Genomic DNA, 25,112 nt, shown 5'->3' on the forward strand with positions numbered 1-25,112 from the left:
CACGCACACACACATACAAACATGCACACACGCACAAACACATGCGCGCACGCACGCGCAGAAGCACATACGCATACAAGCACGCGCGCAAACACACACACACATACAGGCATGCACACGCACAAACACGCACACATACGCGCACAAGCACACACACGTACACATACAAATAAGCACAACCACGCACACACGCACGCGCACAAGTACACATGCACGCACGCATACAAACACGCACATACAAACACGCACACACAAACACTCGCACAAACACACGCACGCGCACAAGCACGCACAACCACTCACATACAGGCAGGCACACGCACAAACACACACGCACGCACACAAGTACACACACATGTACACATACAAATACGCACAAACACGCACATACATACACGCGCAAGCACACACACACACTCACAAGCGCACACACGTACAGATACGCACAAACACACATACAAACATGCACACACATACAGGCATGTACACATAAACGCTGGAACACACACACATGCACACATACGCGCACGCGCACAAGCACGCACACACACATGCTCACATACAGGCATGCACACACACACGCACACACAGACACACGCACACACATACAAACACGCACAAACACGCGCGCAGACAAGCGTACAAGTACGCACATACACGTACACACACGCGCACACCCATACACACACACTCACATGCACAAACACTCACGCACAAACGCGCACACAAACACAAGCATGCACACATACTCATAAAAGGCATCCATACAGACGCGCGCGCAGACACACATACACGCAAGCGCGCACACACGCGCACACATAGCTCTGGTTTCAACGGCCGCCTTTATACAGAGTCAAGGTGAACCAAATACAGTAGGATCTCGTTAAACGAAACCTCTCCGATAAACATGGAAACACAGATTTTCGATAAACGAAATCTCCGTTTTCCCTCACTACAGTCATAGTGCCGTAATTTTAACGGCAGCAAATGCGCAAGAGGAATGGGCAGTCTACGCCAACGCTTTACAGTGTGGGCGCAGAAAAGAACGCAAAAGGAGTTCGAAACAACGCAACCATGACGCGGTCCTTTCGGTACGCCAGGACACTTCAGTGCGCTATTTTTAAAGCTTCCTAAGGAAGGAGAGTCATTGGATGCACAAGTGTAGGTGAATGTTCGCTCACGTAGTCACAAGCGCTCGAATAGCCCATTCAGTTTCCTTAAAGAAGCGCATTACCGCTTTGATAGCCTTGTGCGTTCTTCGGCCAAGGTCCGAGGATCTTTGCTTCCTAGAATGGTCTATCTAGCGGCTGATACTAGCACGCAGAGCAGATCGTTGAGTGCCATGGACAGTGGCACAGTATGTGTACTATATATATATATATATATATATATATATATATATATATATACAGAATATCGTTGAACGGAACCTCAAGGGGGCCGGAGAAATATGTTCCGATAAGCAGGAGTTCCGTTTACCGATAAAGGTGTGCTGGGGTGCTGCGCTATATGTAATACACCCTCTTATACTGCTGTCAGAAATGTTGAGTGTAACTATGTTAGTGTAAAAGCTAATTGAAAAAGAGTCGTAGTTTCGCCCGAAAGGCGAAGCATCAATAGGGATAGCAAATTTGTGCACAGCTATATCAAGTAAGGATACTGGTTTTATCGGCCGTAGAAACTTATAACCATAGGTATATTAACGAAGTTAACTAGCATGGTGTCACGCGCGCACAACAAAACATGAACGCATCTCATTCGATGACCACGCAAACTAGCTGTCAAAACGCTGGAGTGAGGAGACGCGGCAGCAGCAGCGACAGAGCGAATTGACCTTAATGTTGCTGCTCGCATCAACGCCAACTAAAACGAAAGCCATGATCTGATTATGAGGCACGCCGTAGTGGGGGATTCCGGAATAATTTGGACGAATCGCATGGGAAACTTAACAGGGAATAATGAAACCTCAGCCTCCCCCCCCCCCCACCCCAGCGAAAAAATATCCTGGCTACGCGCCTGGTTTCAGAATTGTTGTGTACTGAGATTCTACTGTACTTTTCGCCAGCCACGCGACAGAGACAGTTCCGAATCAGATGGTTCGCGTGCTCGAAGTCACATTGCTGGAGAACACTAGCTGGGCTTGGTGGTGGAAATAGACTTGCTCAAGGTACCATTGTGTGTGGGTCAATTCTCTGCACTTTCTGGCGTCCTCGTACATTTTTCCTTTTTAACAGCCAGCTTGACAATGTAAGATAACGAAACGTACATGTATACCCGATGTTTCCTTTTTTTAGGCTCTACAGAATTACAAAAATTTTCAAAAATAACTTGTTGGCAGATAGTACAATTTTGGTCCTTGAGCTGGATTACTCGACGAGGCAGACATAACTTGAGCGAGAAATCGAAATACCTAATCAACTAAGTATCACAATTTTGCAAATTATCCTTTCAATTAATTACTTTACGGTGCATATTACAATTTGCGGATTGTAGCTTGTGAGTTCGCCGGGCGTATTCGCTTGGAACGAATTCTCAGGATGACACAGGTTTCGAAATATCCATTGCCAAGCCGGACGCGACGAAATACATTGGCGGTCCAGTTACAATTGCGATTACACGCATAAAACTTGTGGGGATGCGTGACTCTCAGGCGTCCCCTGATATGTTGTTTTCACCGCATAGCTCCCGTCTCCTGTAATCCGGCTTCGCCGCGTGGCCGTGGGCCCGCGGTGGTCGGTGTGGTTGAAGCGCAGTACGAGAGATGGTGCGAGTGTTGCGCTACTAACACCGCCTCACGGCGGGGTTACTTGGGCGCAGAAAGGAGAAGGCTCTTCCTCTTTGGCTGCGAGTCGGCGAACGCCACGGACGTCCCGCGCGTGCGCCGATCCATGCTTCTGCGAGACCGTCTCGCGTGGCTGCCTTCGAACGCGCCACCGTTCGCGTGACCGTACGCGCGAACGACCAGGTGTTGGGATCCAGCATGGGGTCGAACATATTCGCTCGCTATCCGGTCGCGGTGAGTCGGACTTCTAGATTTGTCGCGCGCCCATCGGCATGTTTTGGGGATAGCAACTCGACTAGCAGGGATTGATCTATGAAAGGTGCAATAAATGCCCTTGTGATTGCTTGCATTCCTGAATTGTCGTTCCTTTGTCCCAAGAGCATGGGTGTGAGAACCCCACAAACTACGTTCTTTTTTTTTAAACTAAGTGGAACAGCAGTGCATTTTTAGCGCAAGTTTGACAGCTCATATTGACGCCGTGCTACTTTTTCACGCTGTTTTTTTCACGATCCTGTTCATCAACTTCGATTTGCCAATACCCGAAGTTAAGATCTAACAAAGAAAAGGATCTTCGCATGTTGTAGACAATCCAATGCGTCGTCGATGCGTTGCAGATGGATAAACATCGCGTTTGGTGATATCTCGAAACCGATGCCATTTTCAGAATTCGCATTTTAAGTCCATGAATATATGCCGTGGAAGCTCACTGGATTTGTAAATTCCAACATGTCCCTTTAATTAATTAGTAAACTTTTATTAATTAGTTGATTACGCATTTTGATTTTTTGGGGATGTTATGTCTGCCTCTAACTAATCCAGTTCGAAGATTATAATTGTGATATCTGCCACAGCCCACTTTAAAAAAATCTGTATAGTCCTAAAAGAAAAAAAGAAACACTTCGTATAAATAACTGGAGCAAGCATTCTAAACAAGAGAAATACCACTATGCACTCTGAATCCTCGGCGATACGTTCTTTACGGGTCGTGACTGAACTCAAAAGAAAACAAAAAGAAATATTGCAAATCGAAAAGTACCGAAAAATATAGGAGAGCATGAATATACGTGGTCCTACATCGGTAGCACTACATATCTTTTAAAACCTTATTGGAAAATTGGGCGCCTTAATTTTCTGCACCATAGCGATGCCGTCTCAGTGATCGATCATCGCACAATTACTATGCACCGTGACAAATCCAAGCGCACGTTTTGCCGAACGCGTGCATACGGAGCGTACATGCGGCCATGTATATAACCTGCTTGAAGTGCGAGCGATGTTTTGCAAGGGGAAAGGGTGGGGGAGGAGCAGAGGTCACAGCATAATAGTAGACGTACGCGTTGCAACACCTCGGGGTGTGGGCGGCTTCTTATAAACTTCTGCGATTCGTAAATATTTCGTGAGCAAGAACTTGCACCAGCACGCACACGCTTGCTTCGATGGAAGATGGAAGCCGATATTGGCAGGTTTCCTAAGGGGCCAGCGACAGAGGGCGCCGATATCCAGACGCATCGGTACACAAAAGGAAAGATAAGGTGCCGCGTTACTGCGTATATAAGTGCCCGTAAACGTATATCGCGGATATTACGGGTGTTCAACCGAGTGCGTCTGCCAATACGAAAACAGAGAAAAATCGTTGCAGAAACCATCGAAGATGATTGTCAATGCAAGTGAACAGGCTTATGCGGGCCGCATACATCAAATGGACGCACTAGCAATACTTCAGAATTATACTGCTGATGCCTCTAACGGTGTTTGATGATGACGGCAGAAGTTATCGTCGACATGTTTTGATAGGCGGCATGACAGCGTGATGGCGGCGGCGCGATGAGAGACGATGGAGACGCTAACAGCGTGATGACGGTGGCAGCGTGACTAAGAGGGCATCACGACAACAGGATCACAACAACGGAATCGCGTCAAGCGAATGACGACACCGTGACGACAGTGGTATGATAACGGCTGAGCACCCGTGCTTTTCTCTCCGCTCGTTCACCCAACGATGGCCACTCTTCCGACCATTCGCCTCAAGAGGAAGCTTTAGCTCGGGCCCAACTCCGACGCGGCCTGTTCAAATACATGTAAAAACGCAAAAACGTTTTTATGAGATAACACCTAGACCGATTTTAATGAAATTTGTTGCATTTGAGAGAGCAAGTTAATTTCTAGTGACTGTTGGTCACGGAATTTCTATTTAGGTCTTGAATTTTGTTAAAAATATTTTTAAAAATTCGAAAGTGTGAAAAAAAAATAGAAGCACGAAGTTTACAGATTCATAGCTCTGTATAAAAAAACAGATATCTCGGTTCTGTAAACGGGATCCATTAGATAATTGAAAGCGGACAAATTCGATACATCATGTTATATCTTACGTGAATTTGTTACGTTGTTTACAAGGGTTCTGCAAAAGCTATATTTCCATATTACTAAATTTCTTGACATTCATGCGTAACATATCAGTTTTGTCTGCTTTAGATGTACTATTATATGCAATTCACGGAATTGTATTATCAGTTTCCATTGCTGAGTTACGGAGTTGTAAACTTGATGGTTTCGTTTTCTGAAAATGTTCGATTTTTGCCAATTTTTAATAAAAAATTGACAGCCTAAATCAAAAATCCGAAACCAACAGTCACTAGACCTTAAGTTTTTCTTTTAAATGCAACAAACCCTTTCAAATTTGGTGCGGTGCTTGACGAGAAAAACGAATTCTGCTTTTACGTGTATTTAGATAGGAGCACCCGAGCTAAAGTTTCCTCTTAAGATCACGTAGATCCCACGCACTCTGAGAGTAGGTCTAAGCGAAGCCTTGGCGAGCCTGCAAGACGAAACATGATGGAGGCAAAAGGCGTAGCGCACCAGAAACAGGACAAAAGAACGCAGACGACACAAACGTTTGGCGCTACGATCGGGCCCTGCACACTGCCGTAGCGATGAAGGTAACCGTACTGCAGGGATCCCTGAACACATGTAAAGAAGGGCCCACTGAACTAGAAGTGAAGTTGACTAAAGTTGCACGTTGGGCTTGTTGGTACATCATGATGGAGGCAAAAGGCGTAGCGCATCAGAAACAGGACAAAAGAAGAAGCCCGTGTCGTCTGTGTTCTTCTTTTGTCCTGTTACGCCTTCTGCCTCCATCGTGATGTACCAACCAGGCCAACGCGCAACTTAAGACGAAACCGCGCATTTCTACAAGAGACGCGCGGCGGACTTCGGTGGTGAACACTCCCCACAACTGTGAGATCAGGTGGCTGAGAACCAGACATCTGGACAGCTTCTAAGAAAGATTTCTTGTCGCTGCCTTTTTCACAAGATATCATTTGCCAAAAACAACTCTCTTAAACAAATTTCCTTTCAGAAGATCCGCACTACATGTCATCCCGTCTTGATCACCGGTTTAAAGTTTTCTTTCATTTCTGCCGCGCAAACGTTTTCTTCGATTCTTTTCTGTGGACTTCTGCTTTACGGCAATATTTTATTGCCTAGAAAGCGTTGTTTTCCTTCTTTTCTCCAAAATACAGAAGGATTTTTCTAACTTTATGGGCAGGTGGATTTTGCGTGTTATCGTGAGCTCATCAAGGTCCATCTGCACGGCAGAAGAAAGCACGGACCGCGCATCACGTGACACTGTTACCGCGTCGCGAGTAGCCATCGTTGGCGCTGCTCGTGTCGACCGCGGTCGCGCTGACGGTAAAAAGCAGAGGCATTTTCACTGTCGGGTTCAGCGCCATTTACCACCAGCCAAAGGTTCCGAAATCGAGAGGGCCACGACAAGTTCGCGCGAGGCACCACCCTCCCCCCACCGCTCCGTGTCCACCCGCCGTCCACGCAGACGTCTGCAGCCGGGCGGTAAGCGCACTAGAGGCATGACACTTGAGACTTTAACGCACGCCGTGTAAATCTGAAGCTAGCCTTGTGAGGTGTTGCTCGAGGAAACGAAAAATAAAATTTTCTCGCCATCACGGCGCTGCGAAAGTAGATGTCCAGCGAAGTTGTTGAAACCCCCCACTACAACTGCAGAGGGGTGCATGTAATGTTTTACGGCTTTAGAGTAATGGTAGTAATCTTATTTTAGAGTAATGGGAGTAATGGTAATTTTGACAGCACGCTGCCGCCCATAGCGGTGCTGCAACAACACTAAAATCAGTTGCTAGGCCGGTTATTTTATATACGAAATGCTAGAAACGGTCACTCCCCCACGTCGCAAGCAGCCGTCGCCGCGGCAGCTGGCGCAACAGTAATCTTTAGCGGGAAACGCGTTTGGGGAGCGCTACGTGCTTCGCATTGTTATCAGGAGCGCCTTAATTTCAATTATAATAATATTTGGGGTTTTACGTGCCAAAACCACTTTCTGATTATGAGGCACGCCGTAGTGGAGGACTCCGGAAATTTTGACCACCTGGGGTTCTTTAACGTGCACCTAAATCTAAGCACACGGGTGTTTTCGCATTTCGCCCCCATCGAAATGCGGCCGCCGTGGCCGGGATTCGATCCCGCGACCTCGTACTCAGCAGCCCAACACCAAATTTCAATTATGTGGTTCGATTACTTGTTTTGAGCTCGTTCTTTATTGAAACGTATGCTGTTCTGTATGTTGTATGCGTGCTTCCAATGGATGTATGCACTGTTCGTTTCCGCTTGCTGAGCGCTTGTGGCCTCTGGTTTACGGGGGTGTGACCTATTGAATTTTTACTTGCTTACGGGGCTATGAAAGAGAGGAAAGGCAGGGAGATTAACCAGATGCGAGTTTAGCCATTGATGAGTCACAGCTTGTAGCTTCTGCCTTACGGGGTACGAGCCATTGCTTTGCACTGCACTGCAGCCGAGATCGGCCCACCATTGTTTTCAGTTGGCGTTACGCCACGAATAAATCCCGGGATTGTAGCCACAGACAGCTTCGCTGTAAAAGACCGATGTGCATCTACGAACGGCGTCGGGAACGAGCAGCCGTCATACGGCGTGTCGCAAAGATGGCGGCCGTGAACAACGCTGGTGCCATCCTGTACCCTCGCTTTCGTTTGCGAGGCGGTTTGTCGGCTTTCCGAGTATAATGCGGCTGCTGCGAGTAGATCCGCGTCGACTCCACACCAAACTGTCAACCTTAGTCACCGACGCCCGACGAAGCAGCGCCGACTAGGCCTCACTGACGGCTGTTGGAGCGGCGTTCGCGTCCGCGGGCATGCGTACCAAGTTTGTCTGCGCATATAAACTCGCGTGTGGACAGAAAGTTCCGACCTGCGTGAATATGTGCGTGCGAACACGTGCGTCCGATATGATCTGCGTGTTTACCGGCGGCTAATCGGTGCGATCTTAGCACACGCGTTCGCCCTTTCCGAAATACGCGCTGCTTTTATCGCCGTTCCCTCCATCCCGCGTCGCGTTATCGTGAATATCGTTTCAATCGGTCCAGCCGACCGAAGGACCTTGTACCGACCGAGACCACGCGCTTTGAGGCATGAACACTCCGGGTGTCCCAGCGAACGTACCGAATGTTCTAAACCTCAAATATTCGACTCGTGATTCGAATTATTCGAACGTTCACTATTCGACTTGATTCGGCAATACGTGAGTATTGGCGCGCCCCTAGTTTTAAGGCTAGACAAAACAAAACTCTCGTCGAAACAGAAACAGTATAGACGGCTCTTTGAAATAAATTACCCACGTGGCAACAGACTACCCACGTGGCAACAGACGCATATGTTAGTTGAACAATACTGCATGCCTTGGAAGCGATGTTCGCAGTTCTGAGAGACACTTGAAGCTGCTAAAGTTTGCTTCTACCAGAATATACTCCGCTCTTTAAATTTGATTTTAGAATTCTTACCTATGAATCGTATTGTGCACACGCGTTTGTGGGTCTGCGCGCGCACGTGTGTGTTGCAGGCTGACCATTGTGCACATCACCAAGGCTGCACGCTGTATCGTGCCGCGGAGTCCATGTCGCACTCCTGGTGCTTAAAAAAAGACAACTAAGTCTGATGACCAGAGTTGTCTACAGTGTTTGGAGTTCTGACAGGCCGGGGACAGAATAGCATTAAATGACCCTGCAGGATTCTGAGTCGACTTCGGTTGAACGTGCGGCGTGGTTTGACTGCTTTTTAACAAAGTTCGTACGGGTTTCTAGTCCTCCCCTCTGATCACATTATAGTGAGCGAAGTGACAGGTGTACTCGCGTATGTGTTAGGCTGTCTATGGCAAAGTAGTGAGCTTCGTCGAATAATGGCGCGTATAGTGCACTGCAGTGGTGAGTCGACCTATCGCCGCACCTAGGGTGCTACCACAGCATACGTGCTCCGAACAAATGTGGTCGAGAAACGAACGGGATCGTCGTCTATATATCGCAGACATTTTGTGCCGACGACCGACTCATTTGTAGCTCGACAATTCGGGGACGTGCTGCCAGCTCGTGGCGTGCAGGTCGGCGAGCTCGCCTATGTGTAATATCACGTATGGGACGCCACAGAAAAAAAAAGAAGAGAGAGAGAGAGAGAGAGAGAGAGAGAAAGAGAGAAAAGAACCCTGAAGCCTTAACTGCGTGAGAGTGGTAGGGAAGTTCAGTTCCCGGGAAATCTCTCAAAGCGGCTTGGTCTGTGTTTACGTGCTCGTACTTGTCGTGCCGATGCAACCGTTCCCACTGCGGACGCCTTCTGCTAAGATTCCGTCGAGCACCGGAGGCACGCCTTCGTCCTGTCCGCTGCGCGCGTGTGATTAAACTGCGTATGCGGATACTGGCCGTGCAGGAATGCAGACCGTCAACCCGCCGCACCTGAAGATTGCCCGCGTGGCCAGCCGCGCACTAGCAGGGTTTCATCCTACAGACTGATGCCGTGGTGATACAGGTATGCAGAAGAGGCCTTTCGTTCACCTATATGTGGACGAGATGGCGCCGACGACGTACGTGAGGACTGGGACTTCCCGCCACAAGCGTATCTCACCGGACCGAACGGCATTCCAACCACATCGCGTGTTTAGGAATTCTTATTGCCCTTACGCGAGAGCTCGTTTGGGAACCGCGGAGCGGCGAGGTGGAACTTGTAACTATAAAACTGCGTTCTGATGTTCGTGGTTGGAACCTCCTGTGCTGCAGCAGGGTTGTTTCGGCAGGGCAAAGGATCGATTCGACTAGGTCGGACTTGCGACGTCTTCAGAATGGTCACAGTTTAATTGAGTAGTCGGTCACTTGCTCGGAACATTCGCTCTTGTGATTAGAGATATATGATTGCGGAGATCGCAAGCGTCTATTGTTTCGTCGATGGGCTCTCGCACTCCTCGTTTTGGACAAAAGCTGATATGCCTCCCGACCTGCTACCCGACCTGAGAACGCTTTCGAACTTTGCACACTTTCGGTCGCTGACTTTCATCTTTATTTTTCCCCTCAGCAGACGACATAGCATCGTGGCTGTAAAACCTGGATAAAAAGAAATTGCTCGTCCAATTGCCCGTCCGCACCCGTACGGGCCAGTGGCCTTTCGAGTGTTTGACTAGGTTTCGAAACCTCTACGCTAGCGGCGCGAGCCAGGAGTCCTTCCCTGCGGAAGCAGAAGCAGAAGATCGAATCGCTTGAGAGTGAAGCGCCGCGTGTCGAACTAGTGATTTCGACAACCCTTCGTTTTGGTTATAGCCTTGAGGAAGCCACTCGACCACGTTTGAGCCCACCAAAACGTGCCCCAAAAAAAGGGGCACGGTTGAGCCCCCCCCCCCCTTTTTTTTTTCTTTCGGGAGGATTTGCCGCAAGGCATAAATAGTAAATAAAAATTTCCAAGTCTGCATCGTGCAATAACTGCAGCAGTGTCTTTCTTAAACTTGTTTATCACCCTACGGTTGTAGTTTTCAGGTAGGCCTGGATTCAGTCCAGCCTTTCTTACATTCTTAAAAGGACACTAAAGTGTAAAATGATTTCTTCTGCATAAGTAAATTACCGTTCTACAACACCAAAAACACCACTCTTACAACGATAAGACGTTTGGTAAGCCAGAAAAAGCGCAAGAACGAAATGCGGGTGGCGACGCCTACTTAAGTTCCCGCACCTGGGGCTGTGACGTCTTGGATTTTGATGGCATCTTCTAGGGCCTGCTAATTATATATAGCGGTACAGACTGACTACATTGTGTTCTAAAGGAACCAAATATTAAAAATGGCAAGTTTCGGGAACCTTTATTCAGCCAACGCTGCCCAAATGCGAAAACATACTTTGGAATCCCTGACGTCACACTGACGTACCGGCGCTGGGGTTTCGGCGCATAATTCAAATACTGATACTTGGACCTTCATTTTCTCATGCAATAATCAAGCTATCTTTTTTAAATGACTGCCTGCAGGGTTCTCAAACAATGATTCATTAGTCTAAACTGATTTATTGTTTCGCTTTAGTGTCCCTTTAAGTCTGATCGCCCGCGTTCCAGGACACATACAAAGCAGTTGTCCAGCATTTGACGTTGTCCCTTCTGCACACCAAACGCAAGGCGGTTCACTGACACGCGCGATCGTATACACCACGCCGAGCAGACGAAACGTGATTGGTACTCATGCATCGCCTAATCGAGCACTCCTCGGGAGAGGCGTTTCAGCATGTTTCAGTTTGCGTCAAATATTGACACGTGGGCTCCACGCGCAATGAGGGTAACAAGTGCTCATGGTCGACCCTCAATGAACTTGACTCAGATAAGCGCCCTTCGCTTCGGCGAACACAGCGCGCGAGAAGGAGCCCCGGTCAGCCCGTGCGGTTCTCGAGCGGAAGCTGCCATTCAGGTTGGTCTGCTATGTGCATCGTATAAGGTGAGAAAACCGACCGGCGCCTTTGCCCTCCATGAAAGCGATCGTGCTATCGGCAGCTGCTTTTCAGTGCACGCCAAACTACTTCCATGCTTCTCGTCTATACCGCAAGCCACGTGGGCCTGTGAACGAGAGGTGCAACCGGAAGGTGGTGTACGTTCCGTTCGGTTTGATCGGGTGGCCGTCCTCTACCTCATCATCATCCACCGCACGCTGGCGGATGCGGAAACAAAACTAGTATTGGAAGTGCAACGTTGAAGAGAACTCGTAAAGAAGGAGAGGAACAAAACAGATGCAGTATGAGCGCTTCTCCGAAGAAGAGGCAATAGGAGCTTCCGTCAATGTTCAAACAGTTGAACTATGGCGCGGCCCCCCTCTCGTGGGGTGGGCGAGAAGGAATGGGCGACCATCGGAACCTTCCACCGAACCGGCGAAACCTCCGAAGAGAACGGTACGTGACTCTCCGAAGGTGACCCTACAAAAACAACTGTTCGGCAATCCTGGATATCGTGAGTATATACAGTAAACTCTCACTTGAGTGAACTTCTAGAGACCCAAGGAAATAGTTCGCCTAACTGAAAGTTCACTAAACTGAATAGTCACTAGAACATGGAACAGCATAGGGCACAGCAGACGTCGAGTCAAAAGTGTGAAATGCAATGCATGGAGTCATGCACATCAATATATACGAAGTGCGTAACAGCTACGTTCCTGGTTATCTCATTTTGAAAAAAAAAAAGATATTTTGCACTGGTGCCCTTAAAGCTGTCCAGAGAGTCTGTTTTTGTGCATTTCCTCTGGCAGAGCTTGTTGCTGAGACACGAAGTCTCGCAACTTTCCAAGGCATCCTACAGCGTCGGCTAGAAGTACAGGATTTGAATCTGCCTCTGAGATCGCATCTTCCTTGCCGCATTCTCCTTCTTCACGACGAACACTGGAAACAACTTCCAGGTCTGATAGTTGAGCACAGGCAACGAACTCACTGTCACACTGCATACAGCCGCCGCTGGAGCGGCGATTTTGGGGATCTGCAACGCTGCAAAGCGCAAAACTTCGTTGAACTGATTGAAAAAAGGAGGCCAGGTCCATTGATCAAGTTCGTTCAACTGAAATATTCACTATTCAGGAATTCATTTACCTGAAAGATTTTTTGCATAGAATGCACAGGAAAACCGCCGGGGATTTCCTAAAAGTTCGTTATTAAATATTCGTTAAACTGACGCTCGTACAACTAAGAGTTTACCGTATACACGCTCGTCAGAGTCGTCACACGCGGACTCCTTACATCGCCGGCGCTGTCACTATTACGGGCTCTCCATGGTGTTGTGCGTGCTATTTTTATTCCATGTAGTGAGATAAAAACATGACAAACAAGCAAATACAACTATGCCGCTCTTCGGGCGTATATATGGCGCGAACAAACTGTAATGGTGGGAACCATGAATGAGCGAAATCCACTTGAACAGCTATAGGGAGCGTAAAGTTGTATGATAAGAATGACAAAAGTGATTCTACAATAAAATAAAAAAAAATGGGGTTGCACGTTAAGAGGTCAGGTTGTGCAGTCAGATATCTTAACCCTACGACAAATGTTAAGCTTCCGCTACACTGTTTAAACGCCCCTGACACTGTTCGAGAGTCTCCGACGCCTGACGTTTGAGTTGCAGCTGCTTCCGCATTCCTACGCCGTCGTTCGGCAGCGATAGCCTCAATTTCCACCGCAGACAGCGCTTTCCTCTTACGACGCATCCTGGGATGAGCTGCGATCCGTCTGTTAAACGAAACTGCCGTGGTGCAGTGGATGTAACACCTGGTTGCCAAACGCAAACATATTTTCTGATGCAGTTGTATTCGGTTGACCACGGAGGCGAAACAGCTTAACAAACGGGCGACTGCCGAGCCGAATTCGTTTAGCAAATCGGTGACTACCTAGGTGAAGCTCCACAAGGAGATGAATAAATGATTTCAAGTAATTTCCTTAACGTTTATTAAAAGCGTTGGAAATGTTTAAATGTGGTACAATGGATCTAATTTTTTTTAAATGATGCTTCGAGGTATGTGTAATATGTTTACACAAGTTTTGCGCGCCTAATGGTGTTGAGATGAGATCTGCGCTCTAAGACGTCTTCTTGCAGTTACATGGACACACACACACACACACACACACACACACACACACACACACACACACACACACACACACACACACACACACACACACACACACACACACACACACACACACACACACGCACGCACGCACACGCACGCACGCAGCACCGCGAGCGCCATGTAACGTCCTGTACAGCACAGCTCCGCAATTAAAACAATGATAAAGGCAATGCGTGACACTCACCTGCTTGTCCATCATGGCCATGAGTCCCGTCTTTGGCGGCTCCTCGGCGTGGTGATGCTCAGTGTGGTTCTCGGGCAGGCCGACGCTGATCTTGAAGGAACAGTAGCTGGGGTGCAGTGTGCTGATGTTCAGCGCCCGCAGCACAACGCTATCCGAGGCCTGGGTCGGCGGCACGCTCAGGCAGTCGTCGAACGACGCCAGGAAGCTGAACGTGCCCCCCATCACCGACACTGGCAGCTTGGCCTGCGCGTCCGTCACTGCGTACAGTCGGCACGCAGCACTTGGGTTAATCAAGTGTCGGTGTACGGTTGCGACTGCTGTCCTGCACAGTGGCTTTCTTAACGCAGCGTGGTGCTCTGGCGGCAGAACAGCCGAGCGCAACTAGTATGGCCGCAACTTCGAAAACATCTCTGCGTTGCTCTGCGATATGCTCGAGGGGGCGTGACCAAATTCGGGCCGCATTACGATGAAGGCGAAATTCAAAAAAAAAAAAAAGACAGGCGGTTAAAATTAATCCGGATCGCCCACTACGCGTGCCTCATAACCATATCGTGGTTTTGGCACGCACCAGGTTGCAGGAACTGAACCCTTCGCTCCGGCTCCGACCTCCAACCGGGCTTCGCCGACGTGAGGCATCGCTTCTGTACCGGCTGTGGTTGGGCGTAGCTTTACGAAGGCACACACTACTTTGAATGGAATGACCGACAGTGCTGCATGCGACGCCTGGGGCGCCGAAGAGAACATCGAACATTTATTGTGCCATTGTCATGGATTTCAGCCAGAAAGACAAACATTTTCTATCGCGTTGCGACGACTGGACGATCCGCGCCGTTGTCTGTGCAGGTTCTAATTGCAGACCGTCCCCATCGCTCGTCGGCCCACAAAGCTGTGAAGGTACTTTTGTTTTTCTTGGGGATGACTGGCCTATGTGAACGCCTTCGACTCGCTCCGCCCTCCGCATGCGTGCGTGAGCTAACCGCGGCTTCCCTCTCCCTCCCCTCCCCCTCTCTATTTCATCGTTCTATTCCCCCCTTTCCCGTCCCCCAGAGTAGGGTAGCCAATCAGACGCATTTCTGGTTAACATCCCTGCCTTCTGTCTTTATTTTCTTCTCCTCCTGGCACATAAAACCCCCGAATTTAATTTTTTCTGAAACCCCTCTTTTTTTCCCCCTAACGTGCCCGAATTATGCAGTTTATATGCAGAGACCATTAATGAACGCTAAATTTGTGAAGAGTCATGACGTGAGTGAAGTGATGCAGGGTGATCATTTTTAAGATTTACGGAACTAAAAAAAAATTGCCTGTGGCAGGTAGCACAATTCTTGTTGGGCTCATTATTCGTAAGGCGGGCATTACTAGCACGAGAAATTGAAACACATTTCCAACTAATTAACAAAAATGACTAAGTTCTTAACTAATTACCTTACGGCACATATTGCAATTTACAAATTTTAGCCGGTGAGTCTGCAAGACGCATCCACTTGAAATTATTTTCTGGGATGGCACCAGTTTCAAGATACTGTGTCCCAAGAAGTGTGGTACGAAACATATGGACGTTCCAGTTACGTTTGTGCTCCAATGCATAAAATAGAGTTTCATTAAACAACAGTGCATTTTTACGGCGAGTTCGGTGTCCGCTTCACTGAACAATCCAGCTCAAGGACTAGAATTACGTTATCAGCAGCAGGCGATATTAAAAAAAATCCGCAAAACTTGATAACGATCAGCCCGCATACTTTCAGCGATCGCTCAGCGAACGCGCTAGCATACCATGCGCACTGAAGGCGAATGAAACATTTCAGTCGTATCAGGGTATACACGTATGTTTTGCGATATCGTCTGGGACTTATAGGCACGCATGATTTGTGAGCAGATTATTTGTACAGCTGCACAATACCGCACTTCGTCCCCCCCCCCCACTTCTCCTCCTCCCCTTCGTTACACCGTGACCAGTACAGCTCTCATACCAGTGTGCTGAGATCACTGAGACGTGTGTTCCGTTCAAGTTTAACGAGCAACATGTAACACGAGAATGCGCGTGCATGCCACGCCACGAGAACGCCGAACTTGCTCCCAGATTCGGTGGTGTGCAATGTAGACTTGAGGCATGCATTGAGTAGATGGCGCGTGCAGGTGGATCTTCTGGCTGCACGTTGACATTTTCGTGAAAAAAAAACATAATTCGCTTTCACGTGTTTCGGTCCCGATGTAGGAGCGGCCCGCATCGGGCTAGGAATCTAGCGCGACCTGATGGACCTGAATAAAGTTTTTCATACCATACCATATACGTGTTTAGGACAGCTTGCTACAACGGCTGTAGATAAAACGAGGAATGTCAGAAAAGTTTAGAGTTCCCACGAATGACTCTCCCCGAGATTACGAGTCCTTGTCTCTTGTATTTTTTAAAAATTTCTTCACGTAACAAACGTGTAAATAACAACCCCTTCTCTAGAGACGACGCACCCCCGCCACTCCCGAAGAACAAAAGAAGCAAAAAGTAACTAACAAACAAATAGGAAGGAGAAAGAAGAGCAAGCACTAGCATCCCCTTTGCATTACCGAGCGTTTGTTATTGAACTTCTAGCCGATGTTGTTGTGTGATGATGAAATTAAAGAAGTGCTATACTGCAGACAGTTACAGTAGGACTGAGTTCTTTATTAGATATATATATTTCCTTTAATTATGGGGTTTTACGTGCCACAACCACGGTCTGAGGCACGCCGCAGTGGGGGACTCCGGGTTAATTCTGACCACTTGGGTTTATTTAGCGTGCAACTAAATCTAAGTACGCGGGTCCTTTTTTTGCATTTAGCCCCCATCAAAATGCGGCAGCCGTGGCCGGGATGTGATCCCGCGACCTCGTGCTCAGCAGCGCAACACCAAAGCCACCAAGCAACCACGGCGGGTATCCGATATTCGATAGCAACGTAAGCAGCAGGTCCAGCGGCGGCACTGAGGAATCCAGGTTAATTAATTTCACAACGTGAGCTCAGTCACCGTGAAGGAATGTGGTGATGGCGAGCATCTGATAATGATCTTATTCATCTCATTACTTGAGCGTTGGTAAATCGATTCGATTCTGTTTCGCCATTCCCTTCTTGTGGTATTTCCTCAGAAATGAAAAACACTTTTAAATGAAGTGCTGGTTATATATATGTTTTTCTGTAGCTCACGGTGCTACTACAATCAATCAATCAATCAATCAATCAATCAATCAATCAATCAATCAATCAATCAATCAATCAATCAATCAATCAATCAATGAGGATTCCTAAGAATGACAGAAATAGGAGCAATCGTATTCATAGCGTTCCTTGAATTTTTTCTTGTCGCATTTTACCTTCGGCTTTCCGTTACGTTGATTGCTGTGAAGACTGGATAAATCGATACAAACAACAGACGCATAGACCATTGTTTAAGGTATAGGCTCCAACAAAGACATAGGATGGCCGTTTACGCTTTGCTTACGGATATTCTTCTACCTCCTTCATTGCCATAATAATAATAATCATCATAATCCTTGTAGTCCCTGTCCTCCCATATTACCTTAATGCATATGGGATATGGTAGGTCTCGAGAACAAAGAAATTGCGTTGGGCGGCTTCTGAACTGCTCCTCAAATGAAGTGTCTTGGGCCTACAAGCAGCACAACCTCAATGACTCCCATTCCTTGTTCGCTTTCCCCTCGCCATAAATCTTTTTTTTTTCTATATATCCACGGTCTTTCCACGGTTTTTCTTCCTCCACGGTCAGACGCTTAATTATACTAAATGCCGCAGTCCCTGCTGCAGAGATGCGACAGTGGACCGTAGCCCTGAGTCACAATTGCAGTGTACGCCGCCGGGACCATCAACACCACGTGAAGGCCAACTCGGAATTGCCAAATCCGGAACAAACCTTCCTCTCCACAGCTTTTCTCGTCCTAGTTCACCCAGGCCTATATGGACAGAAATGTAGGCTCTGCGGAGTGCCTACGTACAGCCGACTTCCATCACATGATGTCCATATGCCCTGAGTTACAGCCACCCTCCGAGTGTCAACTCACCGACGTCGAGGGATGGGAGACCGCAGCGTCTAGCTCCAACCCAGCCGACCAAACACGGCTGCTGGACTGGGCTCTGAGGATCGCCGAGGGCCACAAACTACCTGCCATCCTACGCGTTCCTGAGCACCCTCACAAGTGGTATTGTAACACATAAGGCTCAAACACAGTAAATGTTTACCGCCGCCACCAACGTGGCAGTCTCTCGAGTAACCCACTGGTGTTGTCTCACGCGGGCCTGCGTCGCAGTATACTGAAAATATAGCAGTTTTGTGTCTGAGTCCCGTACCGACTGCCTCATCGCTCCTTCGCTCCGAGCACATACGCGCTTTTAAATTTTTTTTTTTTTTTTTGCCTGAGGCATGACATGTCTGCATGCTCCAAGCCCACGCGTGTCGCGGACAGCTCCCAAAGACTAGGTGAACAGCACGAAGTTTCCCGGAAGGACCCACATACGGTATATGGCCCCCCGTCCTCGGCCGTTACACATTCGGCGGTTTACTTGGCACCCCAAAAGTTGCTTCTCTTCGAAGCCGGGTCCAGTTACACAGTGCGAGACGCGCCAGCACGGGCGCCTGGCCAGACACCGGAGGCGAGAAGCAGGGGCAACCGCTTGTGGAAAGGAGGGCAACGCGCATCCGGAGGAAAGTGACAAAAAAAAAAAAGAGTTCAGTCGCCAACGGAACATCGAGCAGGACGAACCTGTTTGTTCTTTTCGTAGAAAAACCATTTAAGCTTTACGACGTCAGCTTGACGTTAGTCACCGGACCCTGTTTCATTTGCCATCACATGACATACAAAGCGTCCCGGCGCTCGAGATCGTGTGGAATCCCTGTGCGACCAGTTGGATTCAACACGACGAACCGAATTCCGCGAACGACTGCGGCGTGACCCCGTGCCGCCAAATCACGCCGCCCGCAAGGCAGCCTCGTTTTCGTCTACGGAGGTCAAGCCACGGCAAAGCTGCGACGGTGTCTATAGTTGGTGAAAGACTACGGCTATATACGCGTAACGTGGGACGGGTTAACGGCAAGAAAACAGACGCCACGGCAACCAAACAGACGCATCACCCTGTCTGGTTTCTTGCCGTTATAACCTTTAGCTGACCCTTGCTACGCCGGCGCCTTTAGAGCGCACTTTTAACGCGACGGGGTGGATTTCCGATTCAACCAGCAGACAAGCATAACGTAGCTCAGTGCCACTGAATGAACGCCACAAAAAAAAAAAAAAAAAAAAAAAAAGAAAAACCGCCGCGTTCGAGCTTCTAGCGGAGCGATTAGTTGCTGCTCAGCGGGCTCAGCCACGTCATGGTCGTCAGTGGACTGAATCGGCGATCCATGCCGTCTTTTGAATGCCGACTTAAGCAGCGCTAAGTCATCTCTTGCTATACCACGACTTCATATATACGTAGCGCACGATTAACAAGGCCACGAATAACAATAAGAAAACCAGACAGACGGAGAGCAACGTAGCGCTGCGTGTCCCGGCCTATCTCCGTTCTGTCCTTGTTTATCGTGTGCTCTACGTATATATGCAGTCAATACGCAAGTCGCCCGAACCGCTACACTTGTGAGCAATACTAAATACGCACACGTCACGGAAACAGCAGTGACAACGACGCGGGCGGTGAAGTGGAGGGTCTCGCACTGCCACTCGAGAGAGAGAGAAAGTGTAAAAGAGAAATACATTTGCTGAGCCTATATGTATACGCTGGGCGCCTCTTCAAAGCCGCATATCGACCTCTACACCTAGCTCCTAATAAGCCCACGAACGCGCACAAGCAACCAAGCAAGCGAGCACATCATTTCCCTCTCTCGGTCGGATAAATCGAGATTCCGATGCAGCGTTCGCCTCACTCCTTAATCTCTCTTGTCCCACCTAGAGGCAGTGGAGGCCCGACACGCTTGAGATCACAGAGCCCCGCAAATCACTCACGCGGCTTATCAGCCGTGTTCTGGCAGCGGTGAGCACTTCCCAACAGCTTGTCGAGCCCCGCTTCGCACACCCTCGTCGCGCCCTCGTCCAAGCGACGGCAAAGAACACGGAGGAACTGTGATAAACGCGTGACCATGAAAGAAAGATAGGAAAAGAGAAGGGTTACGGCATCTAAAAGCTAACGTAGAGCATGTTTATGTTAGTTAACGTCTCTGCTATGCGTATATGCAAGAAGCCAATACGTACTCTGTAACTTTTTCTTAATATATGCACCCGTGGGCTAAAGTGTATATGGACCACAAGGTTGCCGAAAAAGAAATTTCTTCGCAATTAATAGGGATAAACGGAAACTGACGAGCGCACTAGAAAATCCACAACGCCAAGTTTGGATTGCAGTCTTTAATTTGAAGTTACACTCACAGGCAAAGGAGAAAATCAAATTTATCGCGCGATCCCAGGTCCGTACACTTTTACTCACGGGTGTACGTTCTCAAAACTGACGATAGTCGACGTTTACTTTTTTGTTTTGTTTTTGTTTTTTCACGTAAATAATGGCACCGTCAGTGTCGGCTTGACTGTCTTTTATGAAGTCTGAAGGAAGAATTGGTAGTATTCAAATTTACAGGAACGATATACTATACTCGCAGCTTCAGCGTAACGCGGCATCACGTTAGACGTTCTGTAATATGAGACCTATAGAACAGCAGTACGATTCATTCATTCATTCATTCATTCATCTTCCGCACATCTGAATTTCGCTGCACCTTACAACGACATTGTTGGCTTGACAAAAAAGTTAATGCGTACAAACCTGTGCGGAGATTACCCATATTTTAGAGATAAATCGCGACAAATATGTCGAAAAAATGTGAAAATGTATACGTTACAACAGTTACCGTGTAAGAATGTGCAGAATGCAGTGTCCGAAGTTTGGGAGTTCTCCTGTACATACGGGCTCCCAGCGAAAAGTGACAGCGCAAATGTGACGTTTCTTTGCGCGTGCACGTATATGTACGTCTAGGATTTCTATAGGCCTTATTTTCCATAAGACGGCAAACCACGCTGCAGCTATGGGGGAGGGGAAGAATATGCAGACTGTAGTATGCGCTTTGTTCACCGTAACCGCACGGAAGTGATTTCGGTCTTCATTACAGCGTCATCACCGTGCGCGGCGTGAAACGGGTTAGCTGACGGCGTGCGACACCACGCCCATAATACGCCAGAAATTCCACCGCGTGCAGCGACTGTTAGCAAGCGTTAACGGCGAGGCAGACGTTACTGCGTTTCTGGCAAGTACATATAATTTTATCGAACTGTTGCCATCTTGTAACCGCCGCCTCAGTTACACAAACTTATCCAAGTTTCAAGCTGCGTGGACAGTTGGTGTATACAGCAAATGTATACTGCATAGCGCGCGCTTAACGCTTCTGAGAGGGGGGAAAAGTGTGGGTGAGGGGGTAGTATATAGGGACACAAACGTATAGAGATAATATTCAATCAAGAGTTCACTCTGGTAGTGATACAGGGGTATAGCGGTATATAACAAAACGATCGGCACGTATATGCCCCGGTGGCTCAGTGGAAATTGCGTTACGATCGCGGATTCAATTTCCGGCCACGGAAGCCGCAGTGCCGCAAGCTCTTGTGCCACTCTTCTACCGCGCGTATTTGTTGCGCGATGAAGGAAATCAGGTGGTCGAAATTATTCCGTAGCCCCATCACTACACTATTGCGTCTGTCTTGGCCCATGCGCATGCTTCGGGACGTTAAACCACACGCAGTTAAATTTTAGCAATCTTGTTAGAAGAGGAATCCTGCGAGGAGCGAGTTGCAAGGAGCACTGTGGTAAATGTTGGGTAAAAAAATATCGCGCTGTACGCCAGCGTATGGCGAGAAGAGCTTCTTTCAGTCAAAAACTCGTTGCGAATCCGACCGACGGTATCTTATGCATATACCGGGAGAGAATGTTTGGTTTCCTAATGTGAAACAGATGCCTCCTAGATACGTGAACTGTTGCTAACTTTTAATAGTTTCATCATGGCAGCTGCAAAGACATTCTTTAGTTCTTCCAATCACTTACTTAGTAAACGTGCATTGTCTGAATGATAATAATAAAGAAAGAATGTAAAGCGCACAAAAGCATGAAATTAGCTTTTCCTTTTTTGTGTAATGTAACGATCACCGTAAAACAATGTATTTTCGTATGAACGCTTCTTCGAGAATCAGGGGACGTGTGGCAGTGAATGACTATTGTCTCATGTTCGGCGTGTCGAAACAGTAGCACACCTGTATAGTGATCAACGCCTACTGATAACTTGCGTACTTGAAGGAACGGTTGAACGCTGTGAAATCGGTGTCCAAGATGCGCTCGCTACTTTAATTTCGCCGTGCTCTGAAACATTAATGTAAACATCTGTGCTTTTCTGCGCGAATACTCGCGGGCGCCAAGTTGACCAATCGATCCGAGTAAATGTAGCACTTGCATGCACGTTAACAGCTGGCACTTCGCCCTTCTCGAAACGCCGTGAATCGGCCGCTGCTCTGCTGAAAGTACTGAACAATAGCAAACACTTGTTAGGAAGTCACGTTGTTAGAGTTTAAAGATAGCTAACCCAAGGCATTGTATGCCTGACTTCATCTGTGCTAGGTATCCCTTCCTAATCTCTCCTTCTGTGTGATCAGTGAAACCTATCTCACGTATAATTACTGCGCACTCAATTTTTAAGCGCAAGCAATGTAACATCTAAAAGTTTTGATAAAGTTCATATTCCGATACGTAGTGAACGCGTATACTTTATGGCACTGTGTATGTGGAAGATTTTACCATCTCTCAACTCAGATCGCTATGCAAATGTCGGGGATCTGCCCGATATTTCTTTATCTGCCCGAACAGTTTATGTTTACTCGTCGATTTCAACACTCGTGGAGGTCGACAACCAGCTTTACCACTCGTGGACTCCACAGACATGAACAATATATGCATCATTCACACACCGCCCTGCCGTTCAATGAGTTGTCAGGCAGGCGAATGGATACCGTAAACGCATCATGTTGGCTATGGCTTAGCTAACCCTTCCTCCCATGGAACAATGACTCCATGTTCTCTGGGAGTCCTTTTCTGATAGCGCACAGCTACAGGAAGGCGGTGTGCGCGCAGCTTCCTATAGCGAACGTCGAAGCACGCGAGCCTCGGCTTTGACCCGGGGTCAGCAGTGCGGTCCTCGGACTCGCAATGCATCCCGCAGCCGAGGCTCCCGCGCTGCTTGCTTGCGACGAATCAATGATGGCTATATTGAGCCGGAGCGCGTGCTACTATGGAGCAGACCACCTCAAAAGAAAGCGACCGGCGCGCACTCACTGAGTATGGCCCACTCCTCGCCGTGGGAGAGCGCCCTGAAGTACTGCACCATGGAGTCCACGCATCCGGCGCAGTCGACGTTCTGCTTCTGCTCCTTGTTGGCGTTGCAGATGACCGGCAGCATGGGCAGCAGTATGGACGCCGTGCGCTCCAGGTCGATGCCCATCGACTTGAGGTCCATGGTTCGCGCGGGCCCCGCTACCAGCAGCAGGGCCAGCAGCACGGGCACCCAGCAGAAGCGACTCGCCATGACGCCTCCCGCGCCGAAACTCCGGAGTCGCGCGCTCAGGTCGTACCAGTGCCGCCGCCGTGCAGCCTTATCGCCGGTGGCGGGTCCCTCATCGCTCGCCCCTGATAAGCGGGCCCGATGGGATCGTCCGGTAGCCGAGCCGGTGCAAAGTCTGCGCAGGCAAAGAAGAAAGGAGAGAGGATGGGGGCGAGAAGGTGCACGCGCGCGACATTTGCGAGCCAGCCCGCGTGCGCCATCGTGATTGAAAGGGAGGCAATAATAACGCTCCACGGTCGCCGAGAGCCATCGCAGCCGACGAGAACCAGCGTGTGTTTTCGCTACGCTGGCGTCTTTCCTGCACCCCTGCATCAGCGAGCCGGAACTATGTGGCGGAGTATGCACACAGCACTCGAGTGTTGACAAGGATGCCCGTTTGCACGCTGGCCGGAGAGCGACCATGAGATGAACCAAGCTTGTCCCCGAGATGAGATATGCTCCGCGTGCTCAACGGTAGTTGTGGGAGACGTTCCGTCTACATCGGTGCGCCACTGACGTCGACCGATATACGCGGACAAGTCAAGCGAAAAACAGTTAGGAATGTCCCCTTGCGCTGTGACGTGTCGCAGCACTTTATTTTCTCTTTGTTGCCGACTTCGACATTTAAAGTCGCTGGTAACACTTGAGTGATTCAGGCTCGGACGTTCAGTGGGCGGGTCGCGGCACGTTTATTATCTGGTTGAACGCAGGGATGTGGCCGTATTTGCACCGTCCAGTAGTCGCGCGTATGGCGGATGCTCCTTATTTCTCGTCTTCCCGATTGAGTTTAAATTAGTGCGGACGGTACTTTTTGCATCTCTCAACGGACTGCTCGTTTTACAGTTTCAATCTCTTTTTGAATGTCAGCCTCCTTTGAGTGCGTGAGCGGTCAGCGAGCGAAGAGAATACGTAGCAGCAAATTACGGTGACCGCAGACTTAAATTATAGGCTATGCTTAGAATCGAGAAAGGTATGTTTTGATGACTTATTTTGTTTATTAAGGTTTAATTAAAAGTAATCAAATGAACGCGTTTTTTTTCTTTTAAGCCACTGTTGATACATCTTTAAGTTCGTTTCTTTTCTCCTCCTTTTCTCAATTTTTGCAAACTAAAAAGAGGCTGGGAAGGTGGGGTTGGGGACGTTGACTGCTGCAGCACACCGCATATCTCTTGGCTCTTTGTTGTGCAAAAGAACTGTTCTCGAAGGCATGGAGTGGCAGGTCGAGATAGTTGCTAACGGTGAACCGCGATATGATAACAGCGTCTACGGTGTGGAAGAAATAGAACCATCGTATGAGGCGTATTGGTCCCCGACTGAGCGACGCCGCGCGTCTAAATGTACTATTCGCCTCCTCCGGGTGCGTCGCCGTTACGTTTCGTGAACGCTAGTGCCCGGAAGTTGCCGATACGTAGGTGTGTGTGTGTGTGTGTGTGTGTGTGTGTGTGTGTGTGTGTGTGTGTGTGTGTGAGTGATTTTTAGGAAGGGTGAATAGATAAGTGGCAGCGCCGTAACTGACTCTCAGGCGAGGTCGCCTCAACAGCACTGCACGAGGAAAGGGAAGTGAGGGGTAAAAGAAGTGAGAGAAATAGATAGCCGAGCGGGGA

The 25,112-nt window shown here is 48.6% G+C and overlaps 1 protein-coding gene across 1 annotated transcript in view; it reads right to left on the reverse strand.

Annotated features, from left to right (window-relative positions):
- LOC142576306 (nose resistant to fluoxetine protein 6-like) overlaps positions 1–25,112 on the reverse strand; it is an 85,598-nt gene that overhangs the window by 20,774 nt on the left and 39,712 nt on the right. The window contains exons 2-3 of the mRNA XM_075686373.1: positions 23,244–23,644; positions 13,908–14,164 (exon numbers count right to left, since the gene is read on the reverse strand). Coding sequence (XP_075542488.1) covers positions 13,908–14,164; positions 23,244–23,493 — 507 coding nt within the window. The 5' untranslated portion in view covers positions 23,494–23,644. The remainder of the gene's footprint in view (positions 1–13,907; positions 14,165–23,243; positions 23,645–25,112) is intronic.

The sequence above is a fragment of the Dermacentor variabilis genome, chromosome 1 (assembly GCF_050947875.1).
Source record: "Dermacentor variabilis isolate Ectoservices chromosome 1, ASM5094787v1, whole genome shotgun sequence".
Taxonomy (NCBI): domain Eukaryota; kingdom Metazoa; phylum Arthropoda; class Arachnida; order Ixodida; family Ixodidae; genus Dermacentor; species Dermacentor variabilis.